At 48.4% G+C, this 24,277-nt stretch overlaps 1 protein-coding gene across 1 annotated transcript in view; it reads left to right on the top strand.

Moving 5' to 3' along the window:
* Positions 1-443: 443 nt before the first annotated feature.
* Positions 444-24,277, top strand: part of NTN4 (netrin 4) — a 35,840-nt gene continuing 12,006 nt past the window's right edge. Inside the window, 6 exon segments of the mRNA XM_048965040.1 lie at positions 444-543; positions 3,356-3,567; positions 3,569-3,886; positions 14,178-14,450; positions 23,064-23,190; positions 23,364-23,552. Of these exon segments, the coding sequence (XP_048820997.1) occupies positions 477-543; positions 3,356-3,567; positions 3,569-3,886; positions 14,178-14,450; positions 23,064-23,190; positions 23,364-23,552 (1,186 nt within the window). The 5' untranslated portion in view covers positions 444-476.

Raw genomic sequence — 24,277 nt, 5'->3', positions numbered from 1 at the left:
CACCTGCCCTGCCCCTGCACCTGTGCTTCCCCACCTTGCGTTCTGCCTTCCTCTTCATCCTCACCGCACTCACACTCCCCCCCTCCCCCGTTCAGCTGACGACCCACCGCCATCCCCTCTCGGTGCCTTTTGGTGACGGCCAGCCCTGAGCAGCCCTTCTTCCACTTTCAGAACCCACCTGTTGCGCAGGGCAGAGCAGGGCGCTCTCCCCACCGGGCACCGAGCCCTGGGGAGGACGGGACGCCCTCCACTGCTGCCGCGGCGACCACAAAGTCCCGAGCGGGCGTCCGCCGGCACCGCGCTCCTTCCCTCGCGCCGGGGCGGGCCGCGGGGCGGGGCAGCGCGGGGCGGGCGGCGGCGGGGCGCGGGGTGCGGGCGGCGGGCGGCGGGGCCGCGCGGGGCGCTGATGCCGCGCAGGGCCGGGCGCGCCGCGGGGCGCGCGGGGCGGGCGGCGGCGCCGCGGCCGGGGTTCGGCCATGGGGCGCGGGACGAGGCTGCCGCTGCTGCTGGTCGTGCTGCCGGTGGTGCTGCTGGGCGCTGCAGGTGAGCCGCGAGCGGCGGGCGCTCTCCGTTTTCTGCGGGCGAGCGAGCTGGGCGCGGGCGTGTGCGCACCTACGTACGCGTCCGTGGATACGCGGGCGTGGATGGCTGTGCGGCTGTGTGGCGGCGGACGGCGGGGCTCCGTGCGCTGAACTACCGGAGCGAGGGGAGCGTTACGCGGCTTCACCCACCTCCCAGCGGATCGGCCCGCGGTGCGGTCCCGGAGCCGGTCGGGTTTGCGTAACGCTGCCCTGGAGGTTTGCGAGCCGGGCGCCAATGTGCCGCTCTATAAAGGAGAAAGAACCCAGATGGGAAACAAACGTCTCACAGAGTGCGAGTTACGAGTGAAACTTTACAAGGCAAGTGTCGCTAAAATGCTTAAGCAGGAAGCATATGATTTTCCATGGATGTTTTACAGGTGAGTCATGGTGTTCGCTGCATGCTCTTAGTCAGTGTTAAAGAACCCAGCCCGGTACCATGTGCAGCGCAGAACTGGGCTGTTCAGACGGCCAGATCCATCTGGGCAGTCGGGAGAAGCCCCTTTCCCAGGACTGCCGTGTGGAAAATCCTTCTGCCCTCATCTATTCTTTCACCATATTCCTGGGCCAGGCGGCAGCACACAGGAAAGCTGTCACTTTTCATAACACGCGGTGCTCCGTGGCCATCATGCAACTGCTAACCTGAGGGAAAACAAATGCCCTTCACAGGGGTTTCTTCTCCTCCCTACTGGGGTCTTTATGCAGCAGCTTTCCTTCCCCAGCCCTGCTGAACCCAAGTCCTTGGTCCCTAACCTGCAGGTGAGGAAGGGACCCCATATTCCTGGCCCACAGATGGCTGGGACTGGGGCTGGAGGGTGCTGGGAGCCAAATCCCTTCAGATCCCAAAACCTCAAATGGGAATTTGGGAGCCAGCCCTCCTGGCAACGCTGTGCCCCAGCACCAGGACAGCCCCTGAGAAGTCTCCCACTGATCAGAGCGTCCCCACACCTCTCTGAGAACAATCACTGTCAAGGTACAGGGAAACTAAAAGGATGCTATGAACACAAGCAAGGATCCTGATCTGGCTCCAGGTGCTAGCTGAGCCCTGTTGCATTTTCCCTATCCCAAACCCCTGTTCTGATCCAGCGCTCAGTCAGCGATCACTTGTTTGTTGACAGTGAGCTGCACTGTGCTGCATGTAGCCAAAGGATCCAGGAAAGCAGCTAGACACGTCAATTAGGCCAGCTTGTGGCAAGCCTACCTGATAATACGGTAATTGCAAACACTGAGCGACCCCTCGGGAGAGCCGTGTGGGTTAGTTAATGTTTGCACAGTGCTTTGGAAAGTGTCTTCAGGAGATGTATGTGTGTTTTACAGCTATGTTTGTTTGCTTTTCTAGAGTAGATGGGTGCTGCGCAGTTAATATTGATGGTTTTGTGTTTGTTAGGAAGCTAAACTCACCGCTTGGTAGAAGTGCCCAAGGCTTCTTGCCTAGAGTGGTGCAGGGACTGAATTCAGGAGTGCTCTGCAGCAGGTGTGTTACAAGCAGCAGTCTGCATCTGTTCTAAATAACAGCACAGGAACCCACACAGATCAGCGGTGATAAAACTGTGCTGTTTCCAGAGCACTTTGTAAGGGGCAGGAATAGGGAAATCCATCAGGCTCTGAAGGCTTTGTCTCTGCTAGTGGGTAATGTAGCTTAATTGCAGCTATGACACTGTAAGTGAATGCTGAATAAACCCCAAATAAAGGATTTATTGGATGCTAAACTGAAATGACCTTTGGACATAACAAAAAAACGCCAAGATGCCACAGTAATTGGTGCACAAAGCTGATTGTGTATGATTGGCACAGCGAGAAAGAAGACATTATGCACCTTGGATGTTTTGGCTGCCTGCATGTGAGTCATCAGAGCTTCCTTTTTTAAAATTATTTTTTAACATATTAAGCAGTTATGGTTAATAAAATACAGCCTTGACCTGCTGCTACACTTGTTAATAAGGAGGTGGAGACCCCTCACCAAACGCTCTTGAGCCAGGCAGGTTGCTCTGCGGAAAGCTTCACACCAAACCCCGCAGTGATTTTGTTTTCCTTTGCCACTTTTGCTGTGATTTTTAAATTGATGAGGCTGCCAGAGTGACTTGCACACAAACCACAGCGGCTCAGCTGTAAGGCAGCCTGCCAGCACCATTTCAACCAAGGATTTATTTCCCCCTGCTTTACACACTTTGGTGTCAGGCTTCCAAACCTCAGCAGTGTTTTGATTCAACTTCTATGGCAGTTCGGGACTGCGGGGAGATTTGGGGTAGGAACAGAGGGGTTGGAAAGGGCTGTGAAGGTTTGGGGTCAGCACTTGGAGGAAGTGCTCGAACAAGGACCCAGTTCTTGTGCTCCTGCATGGAGAGATGCAGATGGCACGTGCCACAGAAACTCTCTGCTTTCCTCCTGCCTTTCCCTGTGCCTAAGACCACCTGGGTCCTCTCATGGCCGTGGGATGGGGCTGCTGCTGCCCCTGAGCCTTTTTGCATCCCCACCTGGCTCCAGAGTGGGAAGGTGAGGTGCAGGCCTCCCTCCTCCTGCCCTCGCTTTCCTCATCTCTTTGCAGTTCTCGCTGGGGATTTTCCCATGCGCAGGGAAGCCCTGAGGGCTTTAAATTTACTTTGTTTTGCTATTTTAGGCACGCTATGCTCCACGAAGGAGCGCACTACACAGAGGTGCAGCTCTTGTGGGGTTGATGGGCACTGGGTACACAGCTGTGTGCCTGTCTGGCACGCAGCCCACGTGGGTTGGTGAGCAACCCTGAAATGCATGCCATGGTCTCATCGCTTTCTTTCCAGGCCTGGGCAGCGCAACCAGTGCAAGCAGCCCATGCGAGAAGGCCTGCAATCCCCGGCTTGGCAACCTGGCGCACGGGCGGACGCTGAGAACGGAGACGGCCTGTGGGAGCCATGCTGCCGAGCCTTTCTGCGCCTACACCGAGGATGCCACGCTCCGCTGCAAGCCCCCCACCTGCAGCCATTGCAGTGGGGCCCACGCAGGGCTGGCACACCCCCCCCGCTGCCATGGCCGACTCCCCTTTCCGCCAGCCCCGCACCTGGTGGCAGGCGGCTGGGGACGCCCCTCAGGAGACCATCCAGCTGGACCTGGAAGCCACCTTCTACTTCACGCATCTGATCCTGGTCTTCAAATCACCCCGGCCGGCGGCCATGGTGCTGGAGCGCTCACGGGACTTTGGCAAGACCTGGCAGGCCTACAAGTACTTTGCCACCAACTGCTCGACGGCCTTCGGGCTGGAGGACGACATGGTGAGAAGGGGAGCCCCATGCACGTCCAGATACTCCAGCCCCTTCCCCTGCACTGGAGGAGAGGTGAGTGGGGAAAAAAAGCAAAGAGAAAGATCCCGTTTGCTAAGAGGAAGAATGCATGTGAAAGAACAGGTTATTTTTGGTATCAGAAATGGCAGGTCATAAATTGCACATCTGGAGGTGCTACAGGCAGCCTGCTGCCAGCATGCCAAAGCCATGATGTGGGGCTGGGCATCCTGCTTAGTGGCTGCTCATGGAGTCCCTGCTGGGAAGGGTCCCCCAGGGCTCAGCCCTGCCTTGAGGCAGCTCCCTCTTGTGGCCTCATCCCATGAACCTGTCTGAGTGGGAAATCAAACCCCACGGGTGCCGCAGTGCCGAGAGGGGCAAATGTGGATCATGAATTAAGGTGTCAATTCCCCACTAGTTATTACCGACAGATTGTGTTTTCTGCTGATAACGTGATCTGAGGTGAAGGTCCCGTCTTTGGAGACCAGGAGTCATGTCTAATAATCCCCTGTTCAGAGTTCTCTGTGGCTTCTTGGCTGGCCAGAGAAAGTAGTATCTTCTTCTTCTCCATCTCTTCTCTCCTGCCCCAGAAAGCAGACTGAACTTCCCTAGAAAGGGACACTGGGGCTTACTAAGAAGGTGGACCTGCAGGAGAAGCAAGGACACACCCTGTGGGAATTGTCATGGTTCTCAGCACTCCTGCAGCCCATGACCTCAGCACCCCAACCACCAGTCAGTACCATCGTGCAACAGGATGGCACTGATGTTTGTAGCTCTTAGGTCAGCAAGCAGGATGTGTCTGAGGTACTGAGTGCACAATTGCAGTCCTTTGTCAGCTTTCCCAATGGCTGTTCTCGGTGATGAGAAACTCAAGAGTGTCATTTGGGGCGGTACTTGCCCTGTTGGTCTTAGGTCACCACAGTCACCCCATAATGTGTCTGCACCAGGGCTACGTCTGGCAAGCACCTGTGCAAGACCTTGCCTTGCAAATCCCTCAGCAGGTTGGTGCAGTGTGTGGGCACGGCGGGCCTCTTATATGTCAAAATCAGTGCCTGTTTTCAAAAAGGAAAGAAATTTGGTATTGTTTGATGCGTCTGCGGTAGCCAGCTGCAAAGCAGGCTATTTGCTCATCTTGCTCCTGCAGGACCTCTTCTTCTGGCAGTGCCTTAGTTTGTGTTATTGCAAAGAAGCTATAAAAGTCAAGATTGTTTAATTATTCCAGGGCTTAAACAAATGTTGGGTCCAAGAGGCTGGAGCTTGTAGGGTTTTATTTATATGGCACGTTTCAGTTTCCTTGTATTTACCTGCAAAGTAGTAATGGCAGCTTTCTGGTGACCAGATGGCAAGCATGCATGCCTAGCAAATATCACATTTAATTTATTACACTGCTACATTCCAGCAATTACTCCAAACTGCCAATAGCAACATGGATCTCACCTAAAGAAACATCAGAGTTTTGTGTTCTGTTTGGAGTTATGTAGCACTTTACTCCCACTTCTGGCAGCACCTCATTCCTGACATATGGAAGCAGTAATTTCACTGAAACAGTGGTTTTAAATATGCAGTCATCTGGGATGTCCAACGGTATTATTTAACTGCAGCTCAGTTACCGCAGTTTTCTTTAAAGCACAAACATAAGTTCCCTAAGTGCTACTGGATTTCTTTTTAAGCTTTTGATGGTTTTTTAGCACAGTGTAACAACCACAGCCCGTGACCAGGCTGTGTGTCACACCATCTACGTACCGCTTTCTCCTCCTTCAAATATTTCAACATCCCATGTGCATCTTCAGGTGCAGGGTCAGGGCTTGCAGGTTCTGGCAGCACTCCGCAGAACAGAGGGGTTTCTGCTTGCTGCTGCCCGTCCCCCGGCTGAGCAATTTGCAGAGCTGCAGGACATGGCTGCTCACCCTAAAACACCGCAAAGGTACCAATCTGCTACACTGTGCTTCTATAAATATGGAAAAATCAGGCTTTTTTCATCCCCAACCAGTATATAGCACAAGAAAGATGACAGAATCATAGAATCATTAAGGCTGGAAAAGGCCACTAAGATCATCCAGACCAACCATCGGCCCATCGCCGCCATGCCCACTGGCCATATCCCTCAGTGACATGGTTTTTGAACCCTTCCAGGAATGGTGATCCACTACCTCCCTGGGCAGCTTGTGCCAGCGCCCAACCACTCTTTTGGAGAAGAAATTTTTTCTAACATCCAACCTGAACTTCCTGGGGTGCAACTTCAGGTCATTCCATCACATCCTGCCACTGTTACCTGGGTGAAGAGGCCGACCCCCACCTCACCACAACCTCCTTTCAGGTCATTGTAGAGAGCAATAAGGTCTCCCATGAGCTCCTCCTCTCCAGACTGAACAATCCCAGTTCCCCCAGGCACTCCTTTTAAGACTCATGAGTCCTAAAAGTATGAGGAGAGAATGGTGCTTAACACTGCACAGAATACTACCATGCAAGTAATGTCTCTTATTTAGTGATGGAGCGCAGCACATACCCAAGCCATCCATGGTTACATGGAAAGAGTGACCAAAATATGTATTGGAGCATATGACACAAGACAGATGTCATAAGCATGAAACATGCTCATTGGAAAGAATTATCCGGTGCTGTTTTATTTTCACATAGTTACCAGAAGAGAGATTCTCATCCTTTCAGCAACACGATGCCATGGTTTGGGGTTTTAAAGGCACTGTCACCAGAATTAAGCAGAATTAATGCGGGAGCCAAACAAAACATCTGACTGAAGACTTTCCCCATGCTTAATTCAGTGGATTGTTTCACAACAGTGATCCTTGTCACCTAGATGCAGAAACCTCTAGGTGCTGGCCTGTTGTTATCAGTGTTACAGCAGGAAGGCTAGGGCCATATTTTAGCATGGGTTGTACAAATGTGCTACAAATCCAGGGTATTTTTTGCATTTTTCCAGGATGTAACCCTTCAACCATACTCCTGCAAGGGAAGTCCGAACTGGATTCACCAGCCAAATGTAACCTAAGTAAATAAGATGCAGAAATAAACTCCTTCAGCCCTGTGCTCTGTTTTAGTAGTATACAGAAAAGGCTATCTTCCCTCCCACACTTTGGATCAGATTAATGTTTCTTGCCTTACAAACTAATCCTAAATTTATCCCTGACTAGAGATCACTGCTAAGGGCTTGTCTAGAGGAGGCCCTTAGCAGATGTTAATTCTTTAACTGTGAGTGAGAATGACTGTCCACTCTGCAATGCAATTATCTCATTTACTTTAAATTCCCATCTGTGGTCAATTCAGATTAGCTCGCCTGAGTGTCCCCATTTAGACAGTCTCTGGCATAAAAGGACTTACTGAAGCAGAGTCTCCTTGACAAGATTTTAGTAAATTAGCAACTTATTTGAGTGTTTATCTATTCAGAATACCGCTAATAAATCACTTTGAGACTTCAGCCATTGTTGCTATGTGTTATTAATAGGAGAGGCGTACTTGCAGCTTGACTGTTTTCCAGCAGCAGATTCTAACACGCTGCTTGCTGATGTTGGAAACATCACATGCTGCTGTTTTACTGTGGGGTGTGTGTGTTTCTTGCTGAGCATCATATTGATCTCATGTGCCTTCTGTAGCAGAAAAACCTTCCAGGACCTTGCCTCACACTTACTACACGCAGCCTGCCTCTGTCCTGAAGGATCTGCACAGCAGCCCTACTGGTTCTACCTGAAATTAGCTGTATAGAGCAAATAGGTTCGGTCCTACTCTTGATTAATTTGACCCTGATAGACGCTGAGCAGTTGCAACACTCAGTGACACAAACAGGAGTTAAAGGTGCTTGGTGACTTTTATTTTGAGCCCCTAATTTTGGGTTATAGGAAGAATCTGCCCATCCTGAGCTTATTTTAAGCTTATGTCAATGATGTGTTGTAGGGACCTGAAAATCCCAGGCTTGCTAGCTGGTAGTTTAGTGCAGGACATATTCAGGTGGAAGCAGGAGACCTAAATTTAGTTTTCACTTGTGCCTGAGTGGACTCAGGACAAAGGCAGCTCTGGGCCTGTGCAGATGTGAAGCTTTGGTACTCAGGGAGTTGTACCATGAAAGATACCTTTCCTCAGAGCCTGGGCTCCGCCAGGGGTGAGAGCAAGAAGCTTCTCAACCTGCCCAGCTATCCTCCCCTTGATTCCTTCTTTGCAGCCAGCCCACAGCAAGGTCTCATCGTTTCCTTTTCTCTCTGGCTGTCCGAGGCTTTTTGGCACACAGAATTTGACCCTCCGCTTGGCTAGCTATTGAAATGCAGCCACCTCCAGGATGGAGCATAGTCAGTGCTTAATAGTGCATGCCGGCACTCTATTTAGAAAAGCAAGTTTCTAACTACTGCAGATCAAGGCTTCTAGATTGGCCTCCAATTATGGCTAAATTATGACTAGATTGCCTAAAACAAATTATTCCTGGGAGGGGGCTGTGAAAGAGAATAAATTCTCCTCTGGCTGGAGGCTGCCAGCAAGAGAAGGAATGGGCTCCAGGGCTCAGTTTTCCAAACTTATGTTTTTGTGTAGGCACTGAAGAACACTGTACTCATGTGAAGCAGAAGGGATTTGGATAGGGAAAATTTAATTCCCTGAACTGGCATCTGGCCTCGTTAGCAAGGCTATTGCTTCCCTTGAGAAAAGGCCACAGGCTCCTCTTGCAGCACTGCTCCCTGCTGCGCCATTTCACTGCTCCTTAGTGGCGTGCAGGGAAGACTGGCTTACTTGTTCAGCTCCCAGCTTGCTGGCTGTGAAGCAAGGGTTGCTGTACTTCTCTTTGGGCTTCCTTGGTACTAATGGTTACATGGAAAGAGTGTAACCGAAAGCAGTGAATGGCTGCATCTCAGGAGCCTTGGACCAAAAGCTCATGGACTTAATCTAAGATTAATTGGCATGCACAGTGAGTAATAGCATGAAATTTCCGTTCTAGAAGCATCCAAAATCCTACTCAAATGGCAGAATCCTCAGATTCTGCCTGGGCAACTTTTCCAGGAAGAAATCAGTGTCCAAAACAGGCTTACACAAGCCATTCACTGTGCTGCGTCCCCATGCCCCATCACCATGTTTGAAGTCTACAGCCTCAGGGTGAAAAGGGAATGCTGTTTCTCACGGCCTTTTGGACTGTACCTGTTTGCATACAATTCAGACAGGTGTTCTTTTTCCCAAATTGAAGTTTAGCTCATAGACGCTGGATGGTTTCCACTGCAATACCAAGCAACCAGCTCTACAGACACAAAGCCTTTTCTTTATAGACAAAAGGAGTGGAAAAATATTCATGAAGTCGAGTTACGCTTCAGCTGAAAGAAATGCCATCAATGCCTAGCCCTACTGCAGGCATCCATGCTGACACTCTGACCCTTGCAGGCCTTTGTAGGATACAGTGAGAGGGGCTGTTCTGTGGCCGCAGGGAGACAGCCAGCTGCACAAGCAGGCCCAGTGCTCTCCCTGCCTTGCTGGACACAGCTCCATGTTCTCTTGGTCTTCCAGGTTTTCTGCCTGTTAGAAGAGTGAGAGTGGTGATTAGGAAAAATAAAGCCATCGGAGAATAAACTCAGTTCATGGAGAAGCGCTGTTAGCTGAGGTGAAGGAATCCTAATGTTTCGAGCTGTTTGCACTGAAGAGAGATTTTTGTGATAAGAACGTTACTTCTGTGATCATCACTTGACTAAAGACAGCAATGACTGCAGTGTTTCCTTTTCATCTGAAGAAATTGTGCAGTGGGACTTCAAAGAGGAGCTGAGAAGATGGCTCTCATTTGGCTGATTATTGCCAGAGACATCCAGGATCCTGGAGGAACCCTGGTCCCTACCTTGTTCTCCCCGTACCTCTTCCAGCCCCTCGGTGCTGGCTGCCATGTATGACCAGGAGCTTTCCCAGACAACTTCTCAGTGTTGAGAATGGCAGAGCAGCGCCTTGAGTTTCCCCAAACCGAAAGCTGTCTTGAATATAGATTAACCTGACAAGGCTCCCACGAGGGCCAGTTATTTGAAACAGCTGGATTTTCCTTCTGAAGTCTTTGCAAGATTGTGTGATTCCTGGATGATGAGGCAGGGAGTCATTTGCTTTGTTTTATGTGCTACAAAAGATTGCAGAAGGGCTGCAGGCATGGGCCAAATGCTGTCCTTTGTCAGAGTATGAGAAGTAGCTGCAGGAAAAGCTGCAGGAAAGCCATTTCTCCAGCACCTCAGTAGCTACTGTCAGTGGTATACAGCAGGTTTCTGTGGCCATTATTTACAGTAGCCACCGAAGAGCCCTTTTTCTGCATAGAGTTGTTGCAGTGGGCGTAGCACGTCATAGATACACGAGGCTTTCCCTCTTAATAGTTCTTCTGCTTGGTGTCAGGGTAATACGTCACATAACAGAGGGACCAGCTCTGGGGCTCCAGCAGCCACCTGTACAGGGAGACCTGTACACCAGCTCAGATTTTGCTGTTTTCCTTGTTTGTTGGCTGTTTCCTTTCTTGTTTTCTTTCCATGTGTACGTGCTCATTGACTCCCCCATCCATTTACTCCTTCTGTGCCATTTCTGCTGTTGCTGTTTTGCAGACCATCTCCCAGTGCCTTGCAGGCTCAACATGACAAGTTTGAGTCAGGGCTGTTGTGAAGCTCCAGCCCAGCACCTCAGGTAGGACACAGGGTAGCAGGTTCCTACACCCTGCCCCATGGGTGCCTGTTTCTTCTGTAAGTGTCTCTTAAGTATCACAAGTATAAGTGACCTAAAGGGCTGACTTTATCACCACAGTCACTTGCATCTTGACAAAGACTCTTGGTGGGTAGAGGCTCTGGTGGTCCATGGCACACTGTGACTCATCTAGGCAGCTTTACTGGCAGCAAATCTGTATCGGTTTTGTTGACTTCCTCAGGCCACTTTGACTTCAGAGTCTACTGTGTTGTTCTCAGCATCATTCATTAGCATTTTCCTTCCCACTGTGGATATATATATAAAGATGCCCTTTCATTGCCTTTCGAGTGTAAACATACTAGGGTACTTCTTGCAAAGGGACTTTTATGTATTTATAAATCAAGGTCATTGTGGTGCAGGCGGTTACTTGAGTGCACCCTGCTCAGAGCCGCTGTTTTATTTATATTCAGGGCTACTTTTTTGCATCTGAGCAATGGTAAGTAGCTAAAGCTTCTTGTGCCACTTAAGCCAAAAAAAAAAAAAAAAGTGAAATAATCAACAGATCAAGAGCTCCTCATGACAGCCTGTGAGGAAATGGGAATGCTGTGAAAATTTATTAGGGGGTGTCAGCTTTGCCATGTGCCCAAACCACGGAGAACTTGGCTGAAGAGCAGCCTGTTTGCATTCCACAGCATGCACAGGGCTGGCATTGGAGCTAGCACCTGGCACTGGGCACTGCACCAGGCTCACTGGCACCGAGGGGCATTGCTGTGCTGTTGCCTAACACGAGGATTTCAGCCTGCTTTTCCATTTCTTATTGAAAGCATTGCTTTTTCCTTGGACGTTTTTCATGGGGACAAAAATCCTGAGAGACTTCTCCTCCTACCCAGATGTCCTCAAGCAAGTTTTGTATCACAGCTCTGTTGTTTCATGAAAGCATCATACTTATGGACATGGGATCCAACAGCACAATTAGAAGGTTTAGAAGGAACATTACCCCAAAAATCGCTTGGTATTTTGATTTGAAAACCGGTGTTCATTTTATTTGCCTCCTACTTTGTGACATTTGCTCCTCACATATGAGATGTTGCTAGATAGTTATTTTTAAATGGGAGCTGAGAGAGATTCGGTTCCTGGGACTGTGCTAAAGAAGAATCCCAAACATCTGAAGATTTACAATGAGCTCACAACAGTGGGAATGAAAATGCCTTTCTGATAGGGTATATTATGGCACATCCAGCATAAAAGTGCTGTGGGTTTTCAATTTATCACTTCCTACTTGTTCTACAGAATCCAAATGTGTAGTAAGGCATACACAGAGCAGCTGCTGCTGTAGAGATCCTGTCCTCCCACTTCTGATTGTCATGCATGGTGCTGACTATCACATGGGAGAAGTCGCACCATCTACCTAACACCGTAGTGCTGATTATTGACATATTGTTCATAGGACACATAGAGACAGGCAGCTCTGGTGGCCATGGAGTGCTTCCTGGAGAGGCTCATTGCATGCAGAATGTCAGAGAGGGCACTCGGAGACACCAGGCTTGCAGCGCCCCATGGCCAGGTGCACATGCACAGAGGCAGCTCACTCATCTCAAATCCTGCAGTGGAAAGCTGGATGGAAAAGGCTAGGAGAGGTGAAAGCAGGACGCGGCCCATGTGAGGGTGCACTTGGGGCTGGGGTGCCGGGCAGCAGCAGGCCCACCACAGCTGCACGGGGACGTGTGACCTCAGTGATGTGCTGGGATTACTCCGGAAACAGGCTGGGATGAATTGGCAAGGTTAATGACTGAACAGGGAAATCCTGCTGGGAAACACATCCTTGATCTTATTGTGCAGCCTCTGGGGGCTACGGCTCAGTCAGCTGGGACGGAGCAAAGAATCGCTACTTGTATGGCATCTCACATGTTATGACTACTGTTCTGTATTTTATTAAAACAGACCCACTAGCACTGGGGGATGAGGGTGTTTACTGCAGTGGCAGTGCTGAGACTCAGCTCCCCTGCTGTTGTGTGAGCAGTGCGGGGCAGCCGGGGCAACAGGGTGAGCCTTCTCTCTGCAGCCCTTGGGAACTGCAGATAGGGCTCGTGTTTAGCATCACTGTTTTCAAGCAACCATAAAAAGAAATGTTTGTAACGATTTAGGGCCTGAGCTGGAATACTGGCTCCATTGAAATCAGTGGCATAACTCCCCCTGAATTCCACACAGCTGTGGTTTAACTCCCACAGCATGAAGGCACTTGGGACTACTGATTTCCTCACTGCACTGCCTTTATGAGGGTTACAGGCATCAGTTGCCTGCCTTAAAAAGGGATAGATAAATGAGAAAAAGTGAAAATAATCAGAAAAAAATCTGTTGCTGTATCTAGCATAGATTATTCCCATTTGTGTATTTCCTTCACCACTCCCATCTGAATGAGGATGAGCAAAGAATTCTCTGAGACAAGACTGATGCAATAGCTAGGAAACCAAAATTCTAGTTTTTACTAAAAATTCTCAGCCAGGCATTTTCCATCATCTCCACTAAAAGGGAATCCATGTCTCCAAAATGGAAGTTTTCCAGGGAATTTTTTTTCCATATCTGAAAGCACCTTGTATTCACAGAGCCACAAACAAGTAAATGTGAGCAGAATGACACTGATGTATGTTTGGGTGAACAGCAGTTTCTGTTTCAGAGGAGAGGTGCAGGGCTGCTTGTTGGGTTCATTTTATTTTAGGAAAGTGGAAAAATAGTTCTATATCCCTAAAACACCTGAAGAAACACCTTTTGAAAAGTGTCAGTATTTACTAACATCCCTCGTGTGTCTCATTACTTCCACAAGGGATGTACCACTACCCACCTTACTCCTTTGGCAACCTCTCCAAGCCAACTTGCTCCCTTTTGACAGCATTTTTGTAGTATCAGCTAAATGCTTGAGTACCTCGGGGAAGGACTGCTTGTCTGACAACTTTAGGTGGTTTTATACCACTGCTGGAAGCAGTGCACCTACCCACTAGGCCGTGTTGCACTCAAAGAGTCAAGCAACTCACTGAACCAGTGCTTGCAAACGTAACACATAGGTCTTCCGAAGCCAGTCAGTCATTGAAGGGGTATATAGCTATTTAATAAATGTAAACCATAACCTAGATATTTTGGTAACTAATACATATTGAAGATTTGTCATTCCACACCAATGACAGCTGTATGAATGACGTGCTGTTTCTAGTGACACACAGCAGGCAGCTGGCCCAGCAAGATAAAATAAAGCTCTCGAAGAAAATTAGTTATTTTTGTCCAGTGCTCTTGATGCTTCATTTGAGACAATATTTACTTATTCAATCAGACAGAAGTGAAAATGAAGATTGATGAGAAGTGTTTTCTTAACCCTTGGGAGCTCTACTTTTTCTTTCTTTCTTATCTCGGTTTTCTCGACTATCAGCTTGCTGCCACGCCACATCACTTTTCCACTAGGAAGTGGCCTGGGACTGATGGGAGCCAAACATTTGGAAATTTGAGCTTCGTTTGTTAAAAAAATAAGGGGCAATGGCAGGAGAAGTTGGCGAGGAGTCTTCTACCTGATGTTTGCCGTGAGCTGGTCAGCCGTGGTTAATGGCCAAATGTAGAGTAATGGCCAGCAAAGTTGTAGGGACCAAATTTGTTGCATCAAATGGTGTGAGGGTGTTGCATGCACCTGGGGATGGCCCCACACCGCTAACACCTCCCGTTCTGCCCCACACCTCTGCAGGTGATATACCGAGCCCTCTCGCCACCGCATGCTGCCGAGGACCCATACAGCGCGGAGGCCCAGGCGCAGCTGAAGGTGACCAACCTACGCGTGCGGCTGCTGGAGCGGCAGAGCTGCCCCTGCTACCCGCTGGAACCGCCTGCCCCACCAGCCCCACACTACGCTGTCTACGACTTCATTGTGAAGGGCAGCTGCTTCTGCAATGGCCACGCCGACCACTGTGTTCCTGTCAGAGGGTTTCGGCCTGTCAGGGCAGCTGGTGCTTTCCATGTGGTACGTACACAAATTTGGTGATGTTAACATTTCTGACTCTCTTCTACCCACAGATCCTAACTAGCACTATCTAAGAAGTACTAAATGCAGGGCATTTTGATGACAGAGAGGAGCAGGGGACATGCACTTCCCACTGCTCCTGGAGTATTCTCTGATACTGGTTTGGATCGTGAGGCAAAGGGCAGGAGGGCTCCAATTCTCACACCAAGAATTTCCATTCTGCCTCTCAATACTTTCCCTAGAAACCCCTGTTTTCTGGTTGTTGAGGGGACTCACATCTGAAGGGTTCTAAGCTGAAATCCCTTGTGTGTGAACAAGAACCAAAGCCCAAAGGTGGCAGGCTCACAGAGTCAAAGAATCTCCCAAGTTGGATGAGATCCTTGAGTCCATAAAGATCCTTGAGTCCAAGTCCTGGCTCCGCATAGGACCACCTAAAAATCAGAGCATATGTCTGAGAGCTTTGTCCAGACACTTATTGAACTCTGGCAAGCTTAGTGTCATGACCACTGCCCTGAGGAGGCTGTTTCAGTGTCCAACACTCTCATGTTTGCACCCGGCCAGCCTGAGAATGCTCTGATTTCACTGCCCACAGTGCACTGTGCCCTTTCTGCCCCTCCTGGCTTGCCCTGAAGACACTGTCTGTGCTGGCAGAAGAGCCATGGCGAAAGCTGAAGCCGGCAAGTATAGTGCCCTGTACAATGTGAAGAAGGGAAAGATCATAAAAATGTAAGCCAACTACTTGAGATAAGGAGGTCTGGCATCTATCCAGCTCTTCAGAGAGCTCTCATTTCAGTTAAATTATGGTCTAAAACATGAAACAGACATCGTGTTTCCCTTCTAATAGAGCTAGTCTTGCAACATCTTGAAAGTACACAAATTTGAAAGCATGCAGCACTATGATTAATAAGCCTGTTTCGTGTAGTGCTGCTCTGGTTTTCACAAATGTTCTCTGAGTGAAAGCCTTTGAAAGAAGCTGTTTGCTTGGGATTGTTTCTGTGTGATACGGTAGCATGGGAGTGTGACCAAGAGCACTGCTGAGAGTTACAGCAGAGCTTGAAGCCAATTATGTGTCTGGTAGAGCTACAGCCTATAGAAATCACAATGCACAGGTAGCAGGTGGTGATGTGGGAAGGAGCCAATGCCAGAATTGCACTGAAAAACAAAACAAGAAATAGCAGCAAGCCTCTGCACCACCCCCTGGGGGAGTGGGAAAGCAAATATCACTTATAAACATGGCATGAGTCCCAAAGGTGACGTCTATGTAATGAGGCTGACTCATTTTGCTGTCCCTCAGAGCTGACTCCGCATGGCCTATGAAGGATGGGCCTGCCTAAGGGCAACCTAGCATGCTTTGCAGCAGGATCCTGCTGGAGGGTCAGGGTGTGATGAGACATTTCCGCCACTAATATTTCCTCACCCACTGCCACTTTTTGCACTGTCAGATCAGGGCAGAAAGACTGCAGAATCTGTGGCTGCTTAGCTGCAATTCAAATTTCTGAAAACAGAGACTTTTAAGAGAAGTGTTTCTGTGTGTTTCACCTGGAAAAAAAAGTCAGTCACATTACAGGTAACTCTGAAGATATGCTGTCAGTTATTCATGCATGAGATGAGGACTTCAGTGGTGGCTCTGTGTAACATTTACGTGGGGGCTTTTGCAGACCCTTCACTATAGGACTAGGGACAGCAAAAGATGGGGAATGCATTACCAACTCTGAAAGTGATTACAAAATCTGGCTCAGTTCTTGTGCTTATTTTGGCCAAAGCACTCCTAATGAGCATCTCGTAACTTAGAGAGTTAGCATCAGATTTTGAGCAAGTTTAAGATTCCTTGTCTTAAAAGAAACCCACCCATGTCCAAAAAAATATATTCGGTTTTTCTCAAACCCCTACTTGGTTTCAGCCCAGAGGCAAAATCCTAGCTGCAGGCTTGTTTTCAGAGCCTGCTCGCCCAGCAGAAGAGCCATACGTGATATATTGATGTTTCTGCTGATGGAGGTCATCCTGGTAGCACTTGGAACAGCTGCCAGGCAGATCTGCAAAGCCACCTGAAGCATCTCATCCACCTCCCCAGCAGCCAGAATGAGAGGATCTGTCAAGGCCACCTGGGGATGCAGGGATGCTTCCTGCTGCCTGCCTGAGTTTGGGGCCAGTGCATCCCGCTCAGTTCAGGATCTCATCCTGGCCTGCTGCCACAGGATTCCTCTCATCATATGAATTTTTTCTCAGTGGCTGGGCCATTGTGCTCTGGAGAAAAATGTTCTGAATGGCTGAATGGAGGCTAAGTTTGGGTTGGCCATGTGATCATAAAATCATAGAATAGAATCATAGAATCACCAAGATTGGAAAAGACCTCTAAGATCATCCGGTCCAACTGTCCACCTATTACCAATATTTCCCACTAATCCATGTATCTCAGCACAACATCTAAACATTTCTTTACTGATAATACTAAACCAGGATATCCTCAGCTGCAAGGGTGGGATGCAAAGAGGATGGCTCTATGAATGGAGAATAGCATGTTTTACCCCAGCAAGAGCAACTGCAGCTCTATCTCTGGGGTGGAATAACCTCCTCTGTGAGTCATATCAGTGCAAAGGTGGACATTACAGACTCTGAACATTCAGTGTAGGAAAAAAGTATTTCACTTAGTCCTAACGGCACCAAGCAACAGCCAGGACCTGACAAAAGTTTCTGTGCCTTTACCACTGTCCAGCTGCCATCCCGTCTGTGATCCTCCTCCCTGCAGAGGTTGCTTCATGGACACCACAGAGAAAAGCAATTTTCCTGTCCATCTTTCTTCAATCCAATTCCTCTGACAACTGAGGGGATTGTGGCAGGCCTTGTCCTGCATTCTTTATGCGAGTGGTCGCACCAGTGGAAGCCTATGCATCTCCATGAGATACCCAGTTCTACCAGTTGGAGTTCAGGAGTGGATCAGGCAGAAAGGTTTAGGTAGAGGTGCTTATATGTCTGCTGGATTTATATGAATGAGAAAGGAATTTGTACAGGAAAGCTCTAGGTTTGTTTAAACATCAGAAATGCCATGACAACCTCTAGGTGCACTGTGAGCGTGGAAGTGAGGTTGCTGCTCCAGGGGAGTTTCTGTCTTCACGAGTTGCAGAGAGGACCTAGCTACCCTCCAGTAGTGATGAGCACTACTCCTCAGGGTGCAGTAGTGCTGGCTGTCTCGTGTTGTCCACTGGTGTGCCCCAAACAGATGTCAGGGTGGTACATCTACTCTCCCTCTCATCCCCACTCCTCCCATATCATTTATTCAAAGGGTCCCTATCCATATCATACCAACACCGAACCCAATGCCTGTCAAGATAGATTACGGGGTGAAACACTGCAGTAAAGAAATGTAAAAAGAATCTGAGAGCAAAGAAATGGATTTACAGGCACAGGAGATGCCCCCTGATCTTCAGTGGCTGTGTAAAGCCTGGCTTTTGGGGCTGATCTATAGTGCAGGAGCTGCTACATCCATGCATTGAGCTCTCGCAGGGTCATGCTGACCAGCTGAAGCACCCTGTTGGCCTGCTTGACGCAGCAGCAATGGTCATGGTGTAGGTCAGCCTGGACATAGGCAGTAACTTGTAAGTCAGGAATCCAGAGTGAGGGAAAGAAGCCCAGAGGTACCACACCAGGCTTTGCAGTTCTGCCTCAAGGTAAGGACAAGTGTTCACCTGCCTCAGACAATCCCTGGTCTTCTAACATCCAAGTTGTTGTGTAGTTGGCCTGAGTCAACAATCTTGGAAGGCTGTATCCTTGGGGCTTCCTGCTTTTACCTCTGTGAGTTGAGTTACCATCATCAACTGATGCTTTCATTGTCTCATTGATAATACACTATTATTAACTCTTTAACATACACTGCATTCCCACTACTGCAGTCCTGTTGTGCACACCTGTCATCTTCTTTGAACAAAAAGACAGAACAAATTCAGCTGTCTCAATTCGTTCTTCCTCCTGTTTTCTCTTTCCCACAATGGCAGTTTCAACAACTGTCTTTGATGAAGACTAGAACCTGGGGATTGAGGTTTGTTTATATATACTTATATATAACCAAAGGACATGGTTTATTGGGAAATTTGGACTGGATGATCTTAGAGGTCTTTTCCAACCTTGGTGATTCTATGATTCTATGATTAAGTGATTTGAACATATTTAAGATGTTCCCAAAGCAATTTGGTGTGGTACTGCTACCTTATCAAATAGGTACTGCTGCAGATATGCTTCTACCCTTCTTTAATAGTCCAAAATGTTGTGTCAGTGTAAGTCAAGGATTTTTCCAGGAGTTGGGCTTTATCTTGTAAGCAGAACAGACAAGCCAGTTCAGGAAGCTGATCAATGAGTGCATTTGAATCAACATGTGGTTGATATATGCAGGTTGGTCAGTTGGTCTCCCTGGGCTCCTTACATCAGTATTGAATGGGCTGGGTTGGGGGGATGTGCTAAGGCTGGCATACTGAGTACAAGAGCCCTTCTTCATAGCTGGGCAGCAGGAATATCCCTCCCCCTTCCCACGTGGCTAACCCAGTGGCTGTTGTAAATTGTTATTGTGCTGCTGACATCAAAAGACGTTGAAGGTCTTCCCCAGAGCCACTGACAGAAGCCTATTGTACAAGGAATAAAAAACAAAGACAGCCCCCACACCCTGAACAACAAACTTTGTATTCTTTCACAAGAGTGAAATAGGATATGGGAATTTTCTCATGCATAAATTTGGTTGTCTGGTACTTTGGGAAGTAGTACCAGCCTGTGGGCAAACAACAGCCAGTAGGCATGGTTTCTAAAATTGACACAGTGGCTTGAGTGCAACACAGTTTAAAAGCCATTGTTAAAGACCAGTATGAATGACGTGCTTTTCCTTTAGACTGATATCACGCCTGTTTTCCAAGGAAGTAAAAAAAAAAAAGATAGAAAAAATGCAATTTTAGCAGTTCCAAGCAAGCAAGTCTATTAAAAGGAGTTTGCTGCTCCCAGCTATTTAACTCATCTGTGTAGTCTCTCAGGTCTTTGGGACATTGATTGTGTTTTAGTGTGCATTTGTGTTGGACTCTTTGTACAGTGGGAGAGTTCTTGTAATAGAAATTAATTAATATCAGGTGACTGAGTGCCTTTTTTCCTCAGCACAGCATTTCTTTCACTCTGCAACATTTTGGATAAATAGGGTGGAAAGCACTTTGTAAGACTCAACCAAAAAGCCCGCGTATTTGCAATCTGAAAGGAAGTGCTGGAAGGTAATAATTCAGCAACAAAAGGCTATGGAAGGAAGCATGCCCTAGCAACTGTCTTTGTATATAGAAATCAGCCACTCGTTTATCTTGCAGAAGTCAACTTTTGTAACACTGTTTGCATTGTGCCCTCTAACGAGTGACGTTGCGACTGGGCTGTCAAACTAAGAAGGGAAACAGTGTGAAAATGAACAGGGATGTAAAGACCCCGTGACAAAATGAAAAATGGTATGAAAAGGATTTTCTGCTTAACTGAGTCAAGAGCCATGTGAATGCTTAAAGCAGTGAGACACACAGGGAATTGTGTTTGTGTACTTAGCAATGCTCCATAGTGACCCCAAATGGATATGCCTTATAGTTAAATGTAAATCGAGGTGAATGAAAAGGGAGGAAAAACGTGCTCTTTCCACTGTCAGCCCATGTGGGTCCCATTGTGCCTTTAGAAAGATGCTGAGATGCCAGAGAGATGCCCTGGGCTGGTACCACTTTGCCAGGCTGCCACCTCAGTCCTGGTTCCCCAGTGCTCCCCATCAAATCGGGCCTACAGAGGGCACCTGGCCTGGCATCCAGCTCTTGTATGCCCCTCACCTGCTGCCACATTTCTTTTCCTTCTGTTTTCTCTTCTCCTTTCTCCTGTCTTTAGCTGTCACAATATCTCTGGAAAACTCAAAAAATTCTTGTCTGCACATGGGTTACAAGAAATGGCTTGTTAGTATTCAGCTCCTTTGTTGTTTCCAACACATAAAAACCTTTTATGTCATGCTGGAATTATGTAGAAGAAAAAAAGAGATTTTCTTCAATGGAATAAAGCTAGGATGGAAGGGGTTTTAAAGCAGAGCTGTTTTGGGGAATAATCATTATAATGCTATTGAAAGAGAAGAAATACATCTTGCCCAAGGCGAGGTTTTTGAAGTGCTTAGTCTGACTTTTGTTAAATTTGTGGGGGGAAAAAAAGAATAGGGAAAAATATATTAACTAAACAGTTGCAGAGAAAAACCAGAGAGCCTTTTTCCCTCCCCTCCACACCTCCTTGGGTCATCACCCTGAGCCCCCAGGCCACCCTGCACCCAGCTGAGTGGCTCTCCTGCTACTTTTCAAGCTTTTCTATACTACCTCAAGCTTGTCTATAGCACTCGTTTCCTTCCCCTGGGCCCAACGCAATTTGCAAGCAATCAGTACAGGGCATCCTCTCCTGCTCTGCCTCAGTGGCTCTCCCAGATTTAACTGATTTCCATTTCCATGCAGCTGGAGACTTTTGAAGTGAGTGTAAAGCAGGTTGTAACATCAGTTTGTGTAGGCATTTCCCTAAAGAGGGTATATGGGAAGTTTTGTAGAGAAATGTGAATTTAGGAGTGAGGAGTCTGAGAGTTTGAATAGGAATGTTTAGAAGTGGTAGCAAAAATGAAAATGTGAAAACACGAGACACACTTTGAGAATGAAATATTCCATCTGCAAATTTGCTTTGTTTCTCTCTGTGTTTGCTTCTCATTCTTTCCACACTTTATCACACATATGAGCATATAGGCGACCTCAACTTGATAAGGCAGACAGAGCAAGGAGTATCTGCGGTGAGGCAGAAATAGCACAGAAAGCAATGTTATCTCAGCATTTGCCACTTTAGCTCAGATACTTTTGCGTTCTGTCGGATTCTGTCTGCATCTGAATGTTGCTCATACCGTCTGGTTGCTATACTCTTACACTTGCCCCTGCTCCGTGATCCAGACATTCTAATAAAGCAGGAAAGGACCACTTGAAAGGCTTTTGAAAGATTTCACTATTTGCATTACTGATGAAAACTCTTTCAAGGACTTTCAAGGTCAGTTTTGAAGTGTTGTCTGTTCTGGTTATTTCTGACCCCTGTGAGACATTACCTGAAATGTATTTATTAAAAGGAAACAGCCAGAAAGTTGTCATCAGTGAGGGGCATTTGCAGTCTGCATGCGTGTGCACCTACGCAACACACAGGAGTTGTTTACTGCATACTTAAGGTCCTCTCCTCTTCCATTTACTGTCCGTGTTTCTGACAGGAGCAGTTCACGGTGAGTCTCAGCAGCAGCCTATGCATTTAGAAAGAGCACTGTTGTGAAATCTGCATCAGACATTGTGGCAGGAGGACGTGATCCCAGTTGTTGCCTCCCCTGTATTGTGGCTTTCTCAGCTGGCAAGAGAAGTGGCAGCAGAACAGCAAGGCAGAATGCAGCTGATGAGACCTGCTGATGGGGAGGCTTGCAGCTGAAGTTCCCTGAGTGAAACCAAACAGAGCAAAATGCTTCTGGAATGAACAGAAGCAGGAACCATTTTACCCGTGACCACAGCATGACGGCCCTCTGGGTTTGACGGCTGCACACAGCACCTGTGCTCCTCGATCCAGCCCAAGCTGTCAGTGGAACCGCACTGCCAAAGAGCCAGCAGCACAGGCAGCCGGCGCAGTCGCTGTGGGACGCAGCGATCCACCACACTCCCCTGGATGAGGCAGGCCACCAGCCTCTCCAAGGAGCCGTGACGACGGTGTCCTCGCTACGAGCTGTGGGCTGGGGCTGAGCGTGCCAAGCTGCAGCCAGGCCGCGCTCCAGCCTCTCCCTCCACTGTGAGCCCAGTGGGCTGGGAGGTGTTCAGCTGCTCCAGAGCTCCATTTCGTCATGTCTGGGGGCGGCCGGGCTGCTCTTGCCCTCTGGCTGCGTCCTGTTTTCTTTGCGTTTGCCAGCAGCGTGATTAATGCCAGCAGCTGACAGGGCAGCTGGCACCAAGCTTACCATGCTGTCTTTTCATCTCTAATTACCCCCTTGGACTGTGTTTTCTAGCTGTTCAATTACCTATCTGTCACAGAGATGTCTGACCGTCCCTCATGGTCTTTGTGCTATCTCTGGATCTTCCCTTGTGCTGCAAAACCTCTGCCTAGGACATTAGGTATCTGTGTCCTGAGGTTCTAATTTCTTTTTTCTTCTGCTTGTTGACATTGGCGATTGACCCTGAGGTTGTGACCGCTGCTGCTGCAGTGGTACATTGGTGTTGTACTGTTTGGGAGGGAGAAAAAAGAAAGGTTTTTCAGTGTTCCCAAGGATGCTTTGGACCTCGGCTTCTTTTAATGTCTCCTGGAAGTCCATGTGGGGATTGGAAACCCCCTGCTAAAGATCCCTATAAACCTCAAAGAAAATTAAAAAAAAAGAAAAAAGAGATGTGATTACGTGATATAATGACATATATGACATAGAAATGTTAATCTAACTGAAGGTATAAATGCAGAATACCCACCTTTGGCTGCACCAGTCAGCAGGCCCAGTGCTAGCCTTCCTCCCAGCCTATGTCCTTGCACTGGGTTGACGTCGCAGCCCTTGTGCCCAGGCACTGCTGTGAATGACCTCCACTCTCTTTTTCCCACCAGGTTCATGGGAAGTGCATGTGCAAGCACAACACTGCAGGACCTCACTGCCAGCACTGTGCCCCGCTCTACAACGACCGCCCTTGGCAGGCTGCTGATGGCAAAACTGGAGCCCCCCGAGAGTGTCAGTGTACGTGGCCAGCTTACATGTCATTTCTGTGGGTGGATGAAAACGCGAAGTATCCTCATGCACTTGAAGGGCAGATGTGCCATTCCAAAATGTGGTTCAGCTTTTTGCCTCTTTTCTATAAACAATTTTCACTGCTTTGACAAATCTTTCTGTTCTCTTTGGCTTCATCCCAGCGTGCAAGTGTAATGGGCATGCCGACACCTGTCACTTTGACATGGATGCGTGGCTGGCGTCGGGCAACCGCAGTGGTGGTGTCTGCGACAACTGTCAGCACAACACAGAGGGACAGCACTGCCAGCGCTGCAAGCCAGGCTTCTACCGAGACCTGCGAAAGCCCTTCTCTGCCCCAGATGCTTGCAAACGTAAGTCAGCAACCTCTTACTGATGTAAGGCTTCTGCTAAGTAGGAGGCTGTCAAAGGTGAGATCTTCCTGCTCCGACTTGGAGCGATCTTCTTGCTTCAGCGAGGGATGGGAAGCTCTCAGCAGTATTCAATTTTAATTCCCTCATTGATGCTGTTTCCAAAAAGCGATGATGAGATTTGCAGGACAAAAGCCTGCAGATGCTGTTGACAAATCTGTCCCAAGAATCCCTGTAGGCTGGGGACAGGGAAAGAAAGATGATTCATTGACTCTCCCACTATTTTTGGAAAGCAAGAGCTGCATCATGCTTGCATGCTTCCTTGTTTAGTTGTTGCCATGACCCCAGAAGCAGGGTGCATTGCCTACGCAGCAGCAGGTGGGTATGGAAGGAGAAGCTGGAACACAAGTGAAGTGACATTGCAGAAGGTATAACACCAGGGGTCGAGACCAAAGGCAGCCCACATGTGAAAATTAAATCTTTCCCAAGCCAAAGCAGCACTCCAGAATAGCTCCAGGGAATGCTGTAGGCAGTGGTGATGCACCATGGGGCACACAGAATCCCTACAGCACACTGGGGACATTGCACAGCACCTGGCTAAGCCAAATGTTCAGTTTTGCATCTACTTGCAGGGGCCAGACATTGCCACTTCCATCCTCTCCTGGACTGAGGCTCATCCCTGTGGCAATTCAAGCCCTCCCAGCTTCTCACAGGGGGCTTTCCCCTTT

Source organism: Lagopus muta, chromosome 1 (assembly GCF_023343835.1).
Source record: "Lagopus muta isolate bLagMut1 chromosome 1, bLagMut1 primary, whole genome shotgun sequence".
In the NCBI taxonomy this organism is placed as follows: domain Eukaryota; kingdom Metazoa; phylum Chordata; class Aves; order Galliformes; family Phasianidae; genus Lagopus; species Lagopus muta.
This window is presented reverse-complemented; position numbering and strand designations above follow the sequence as displayed.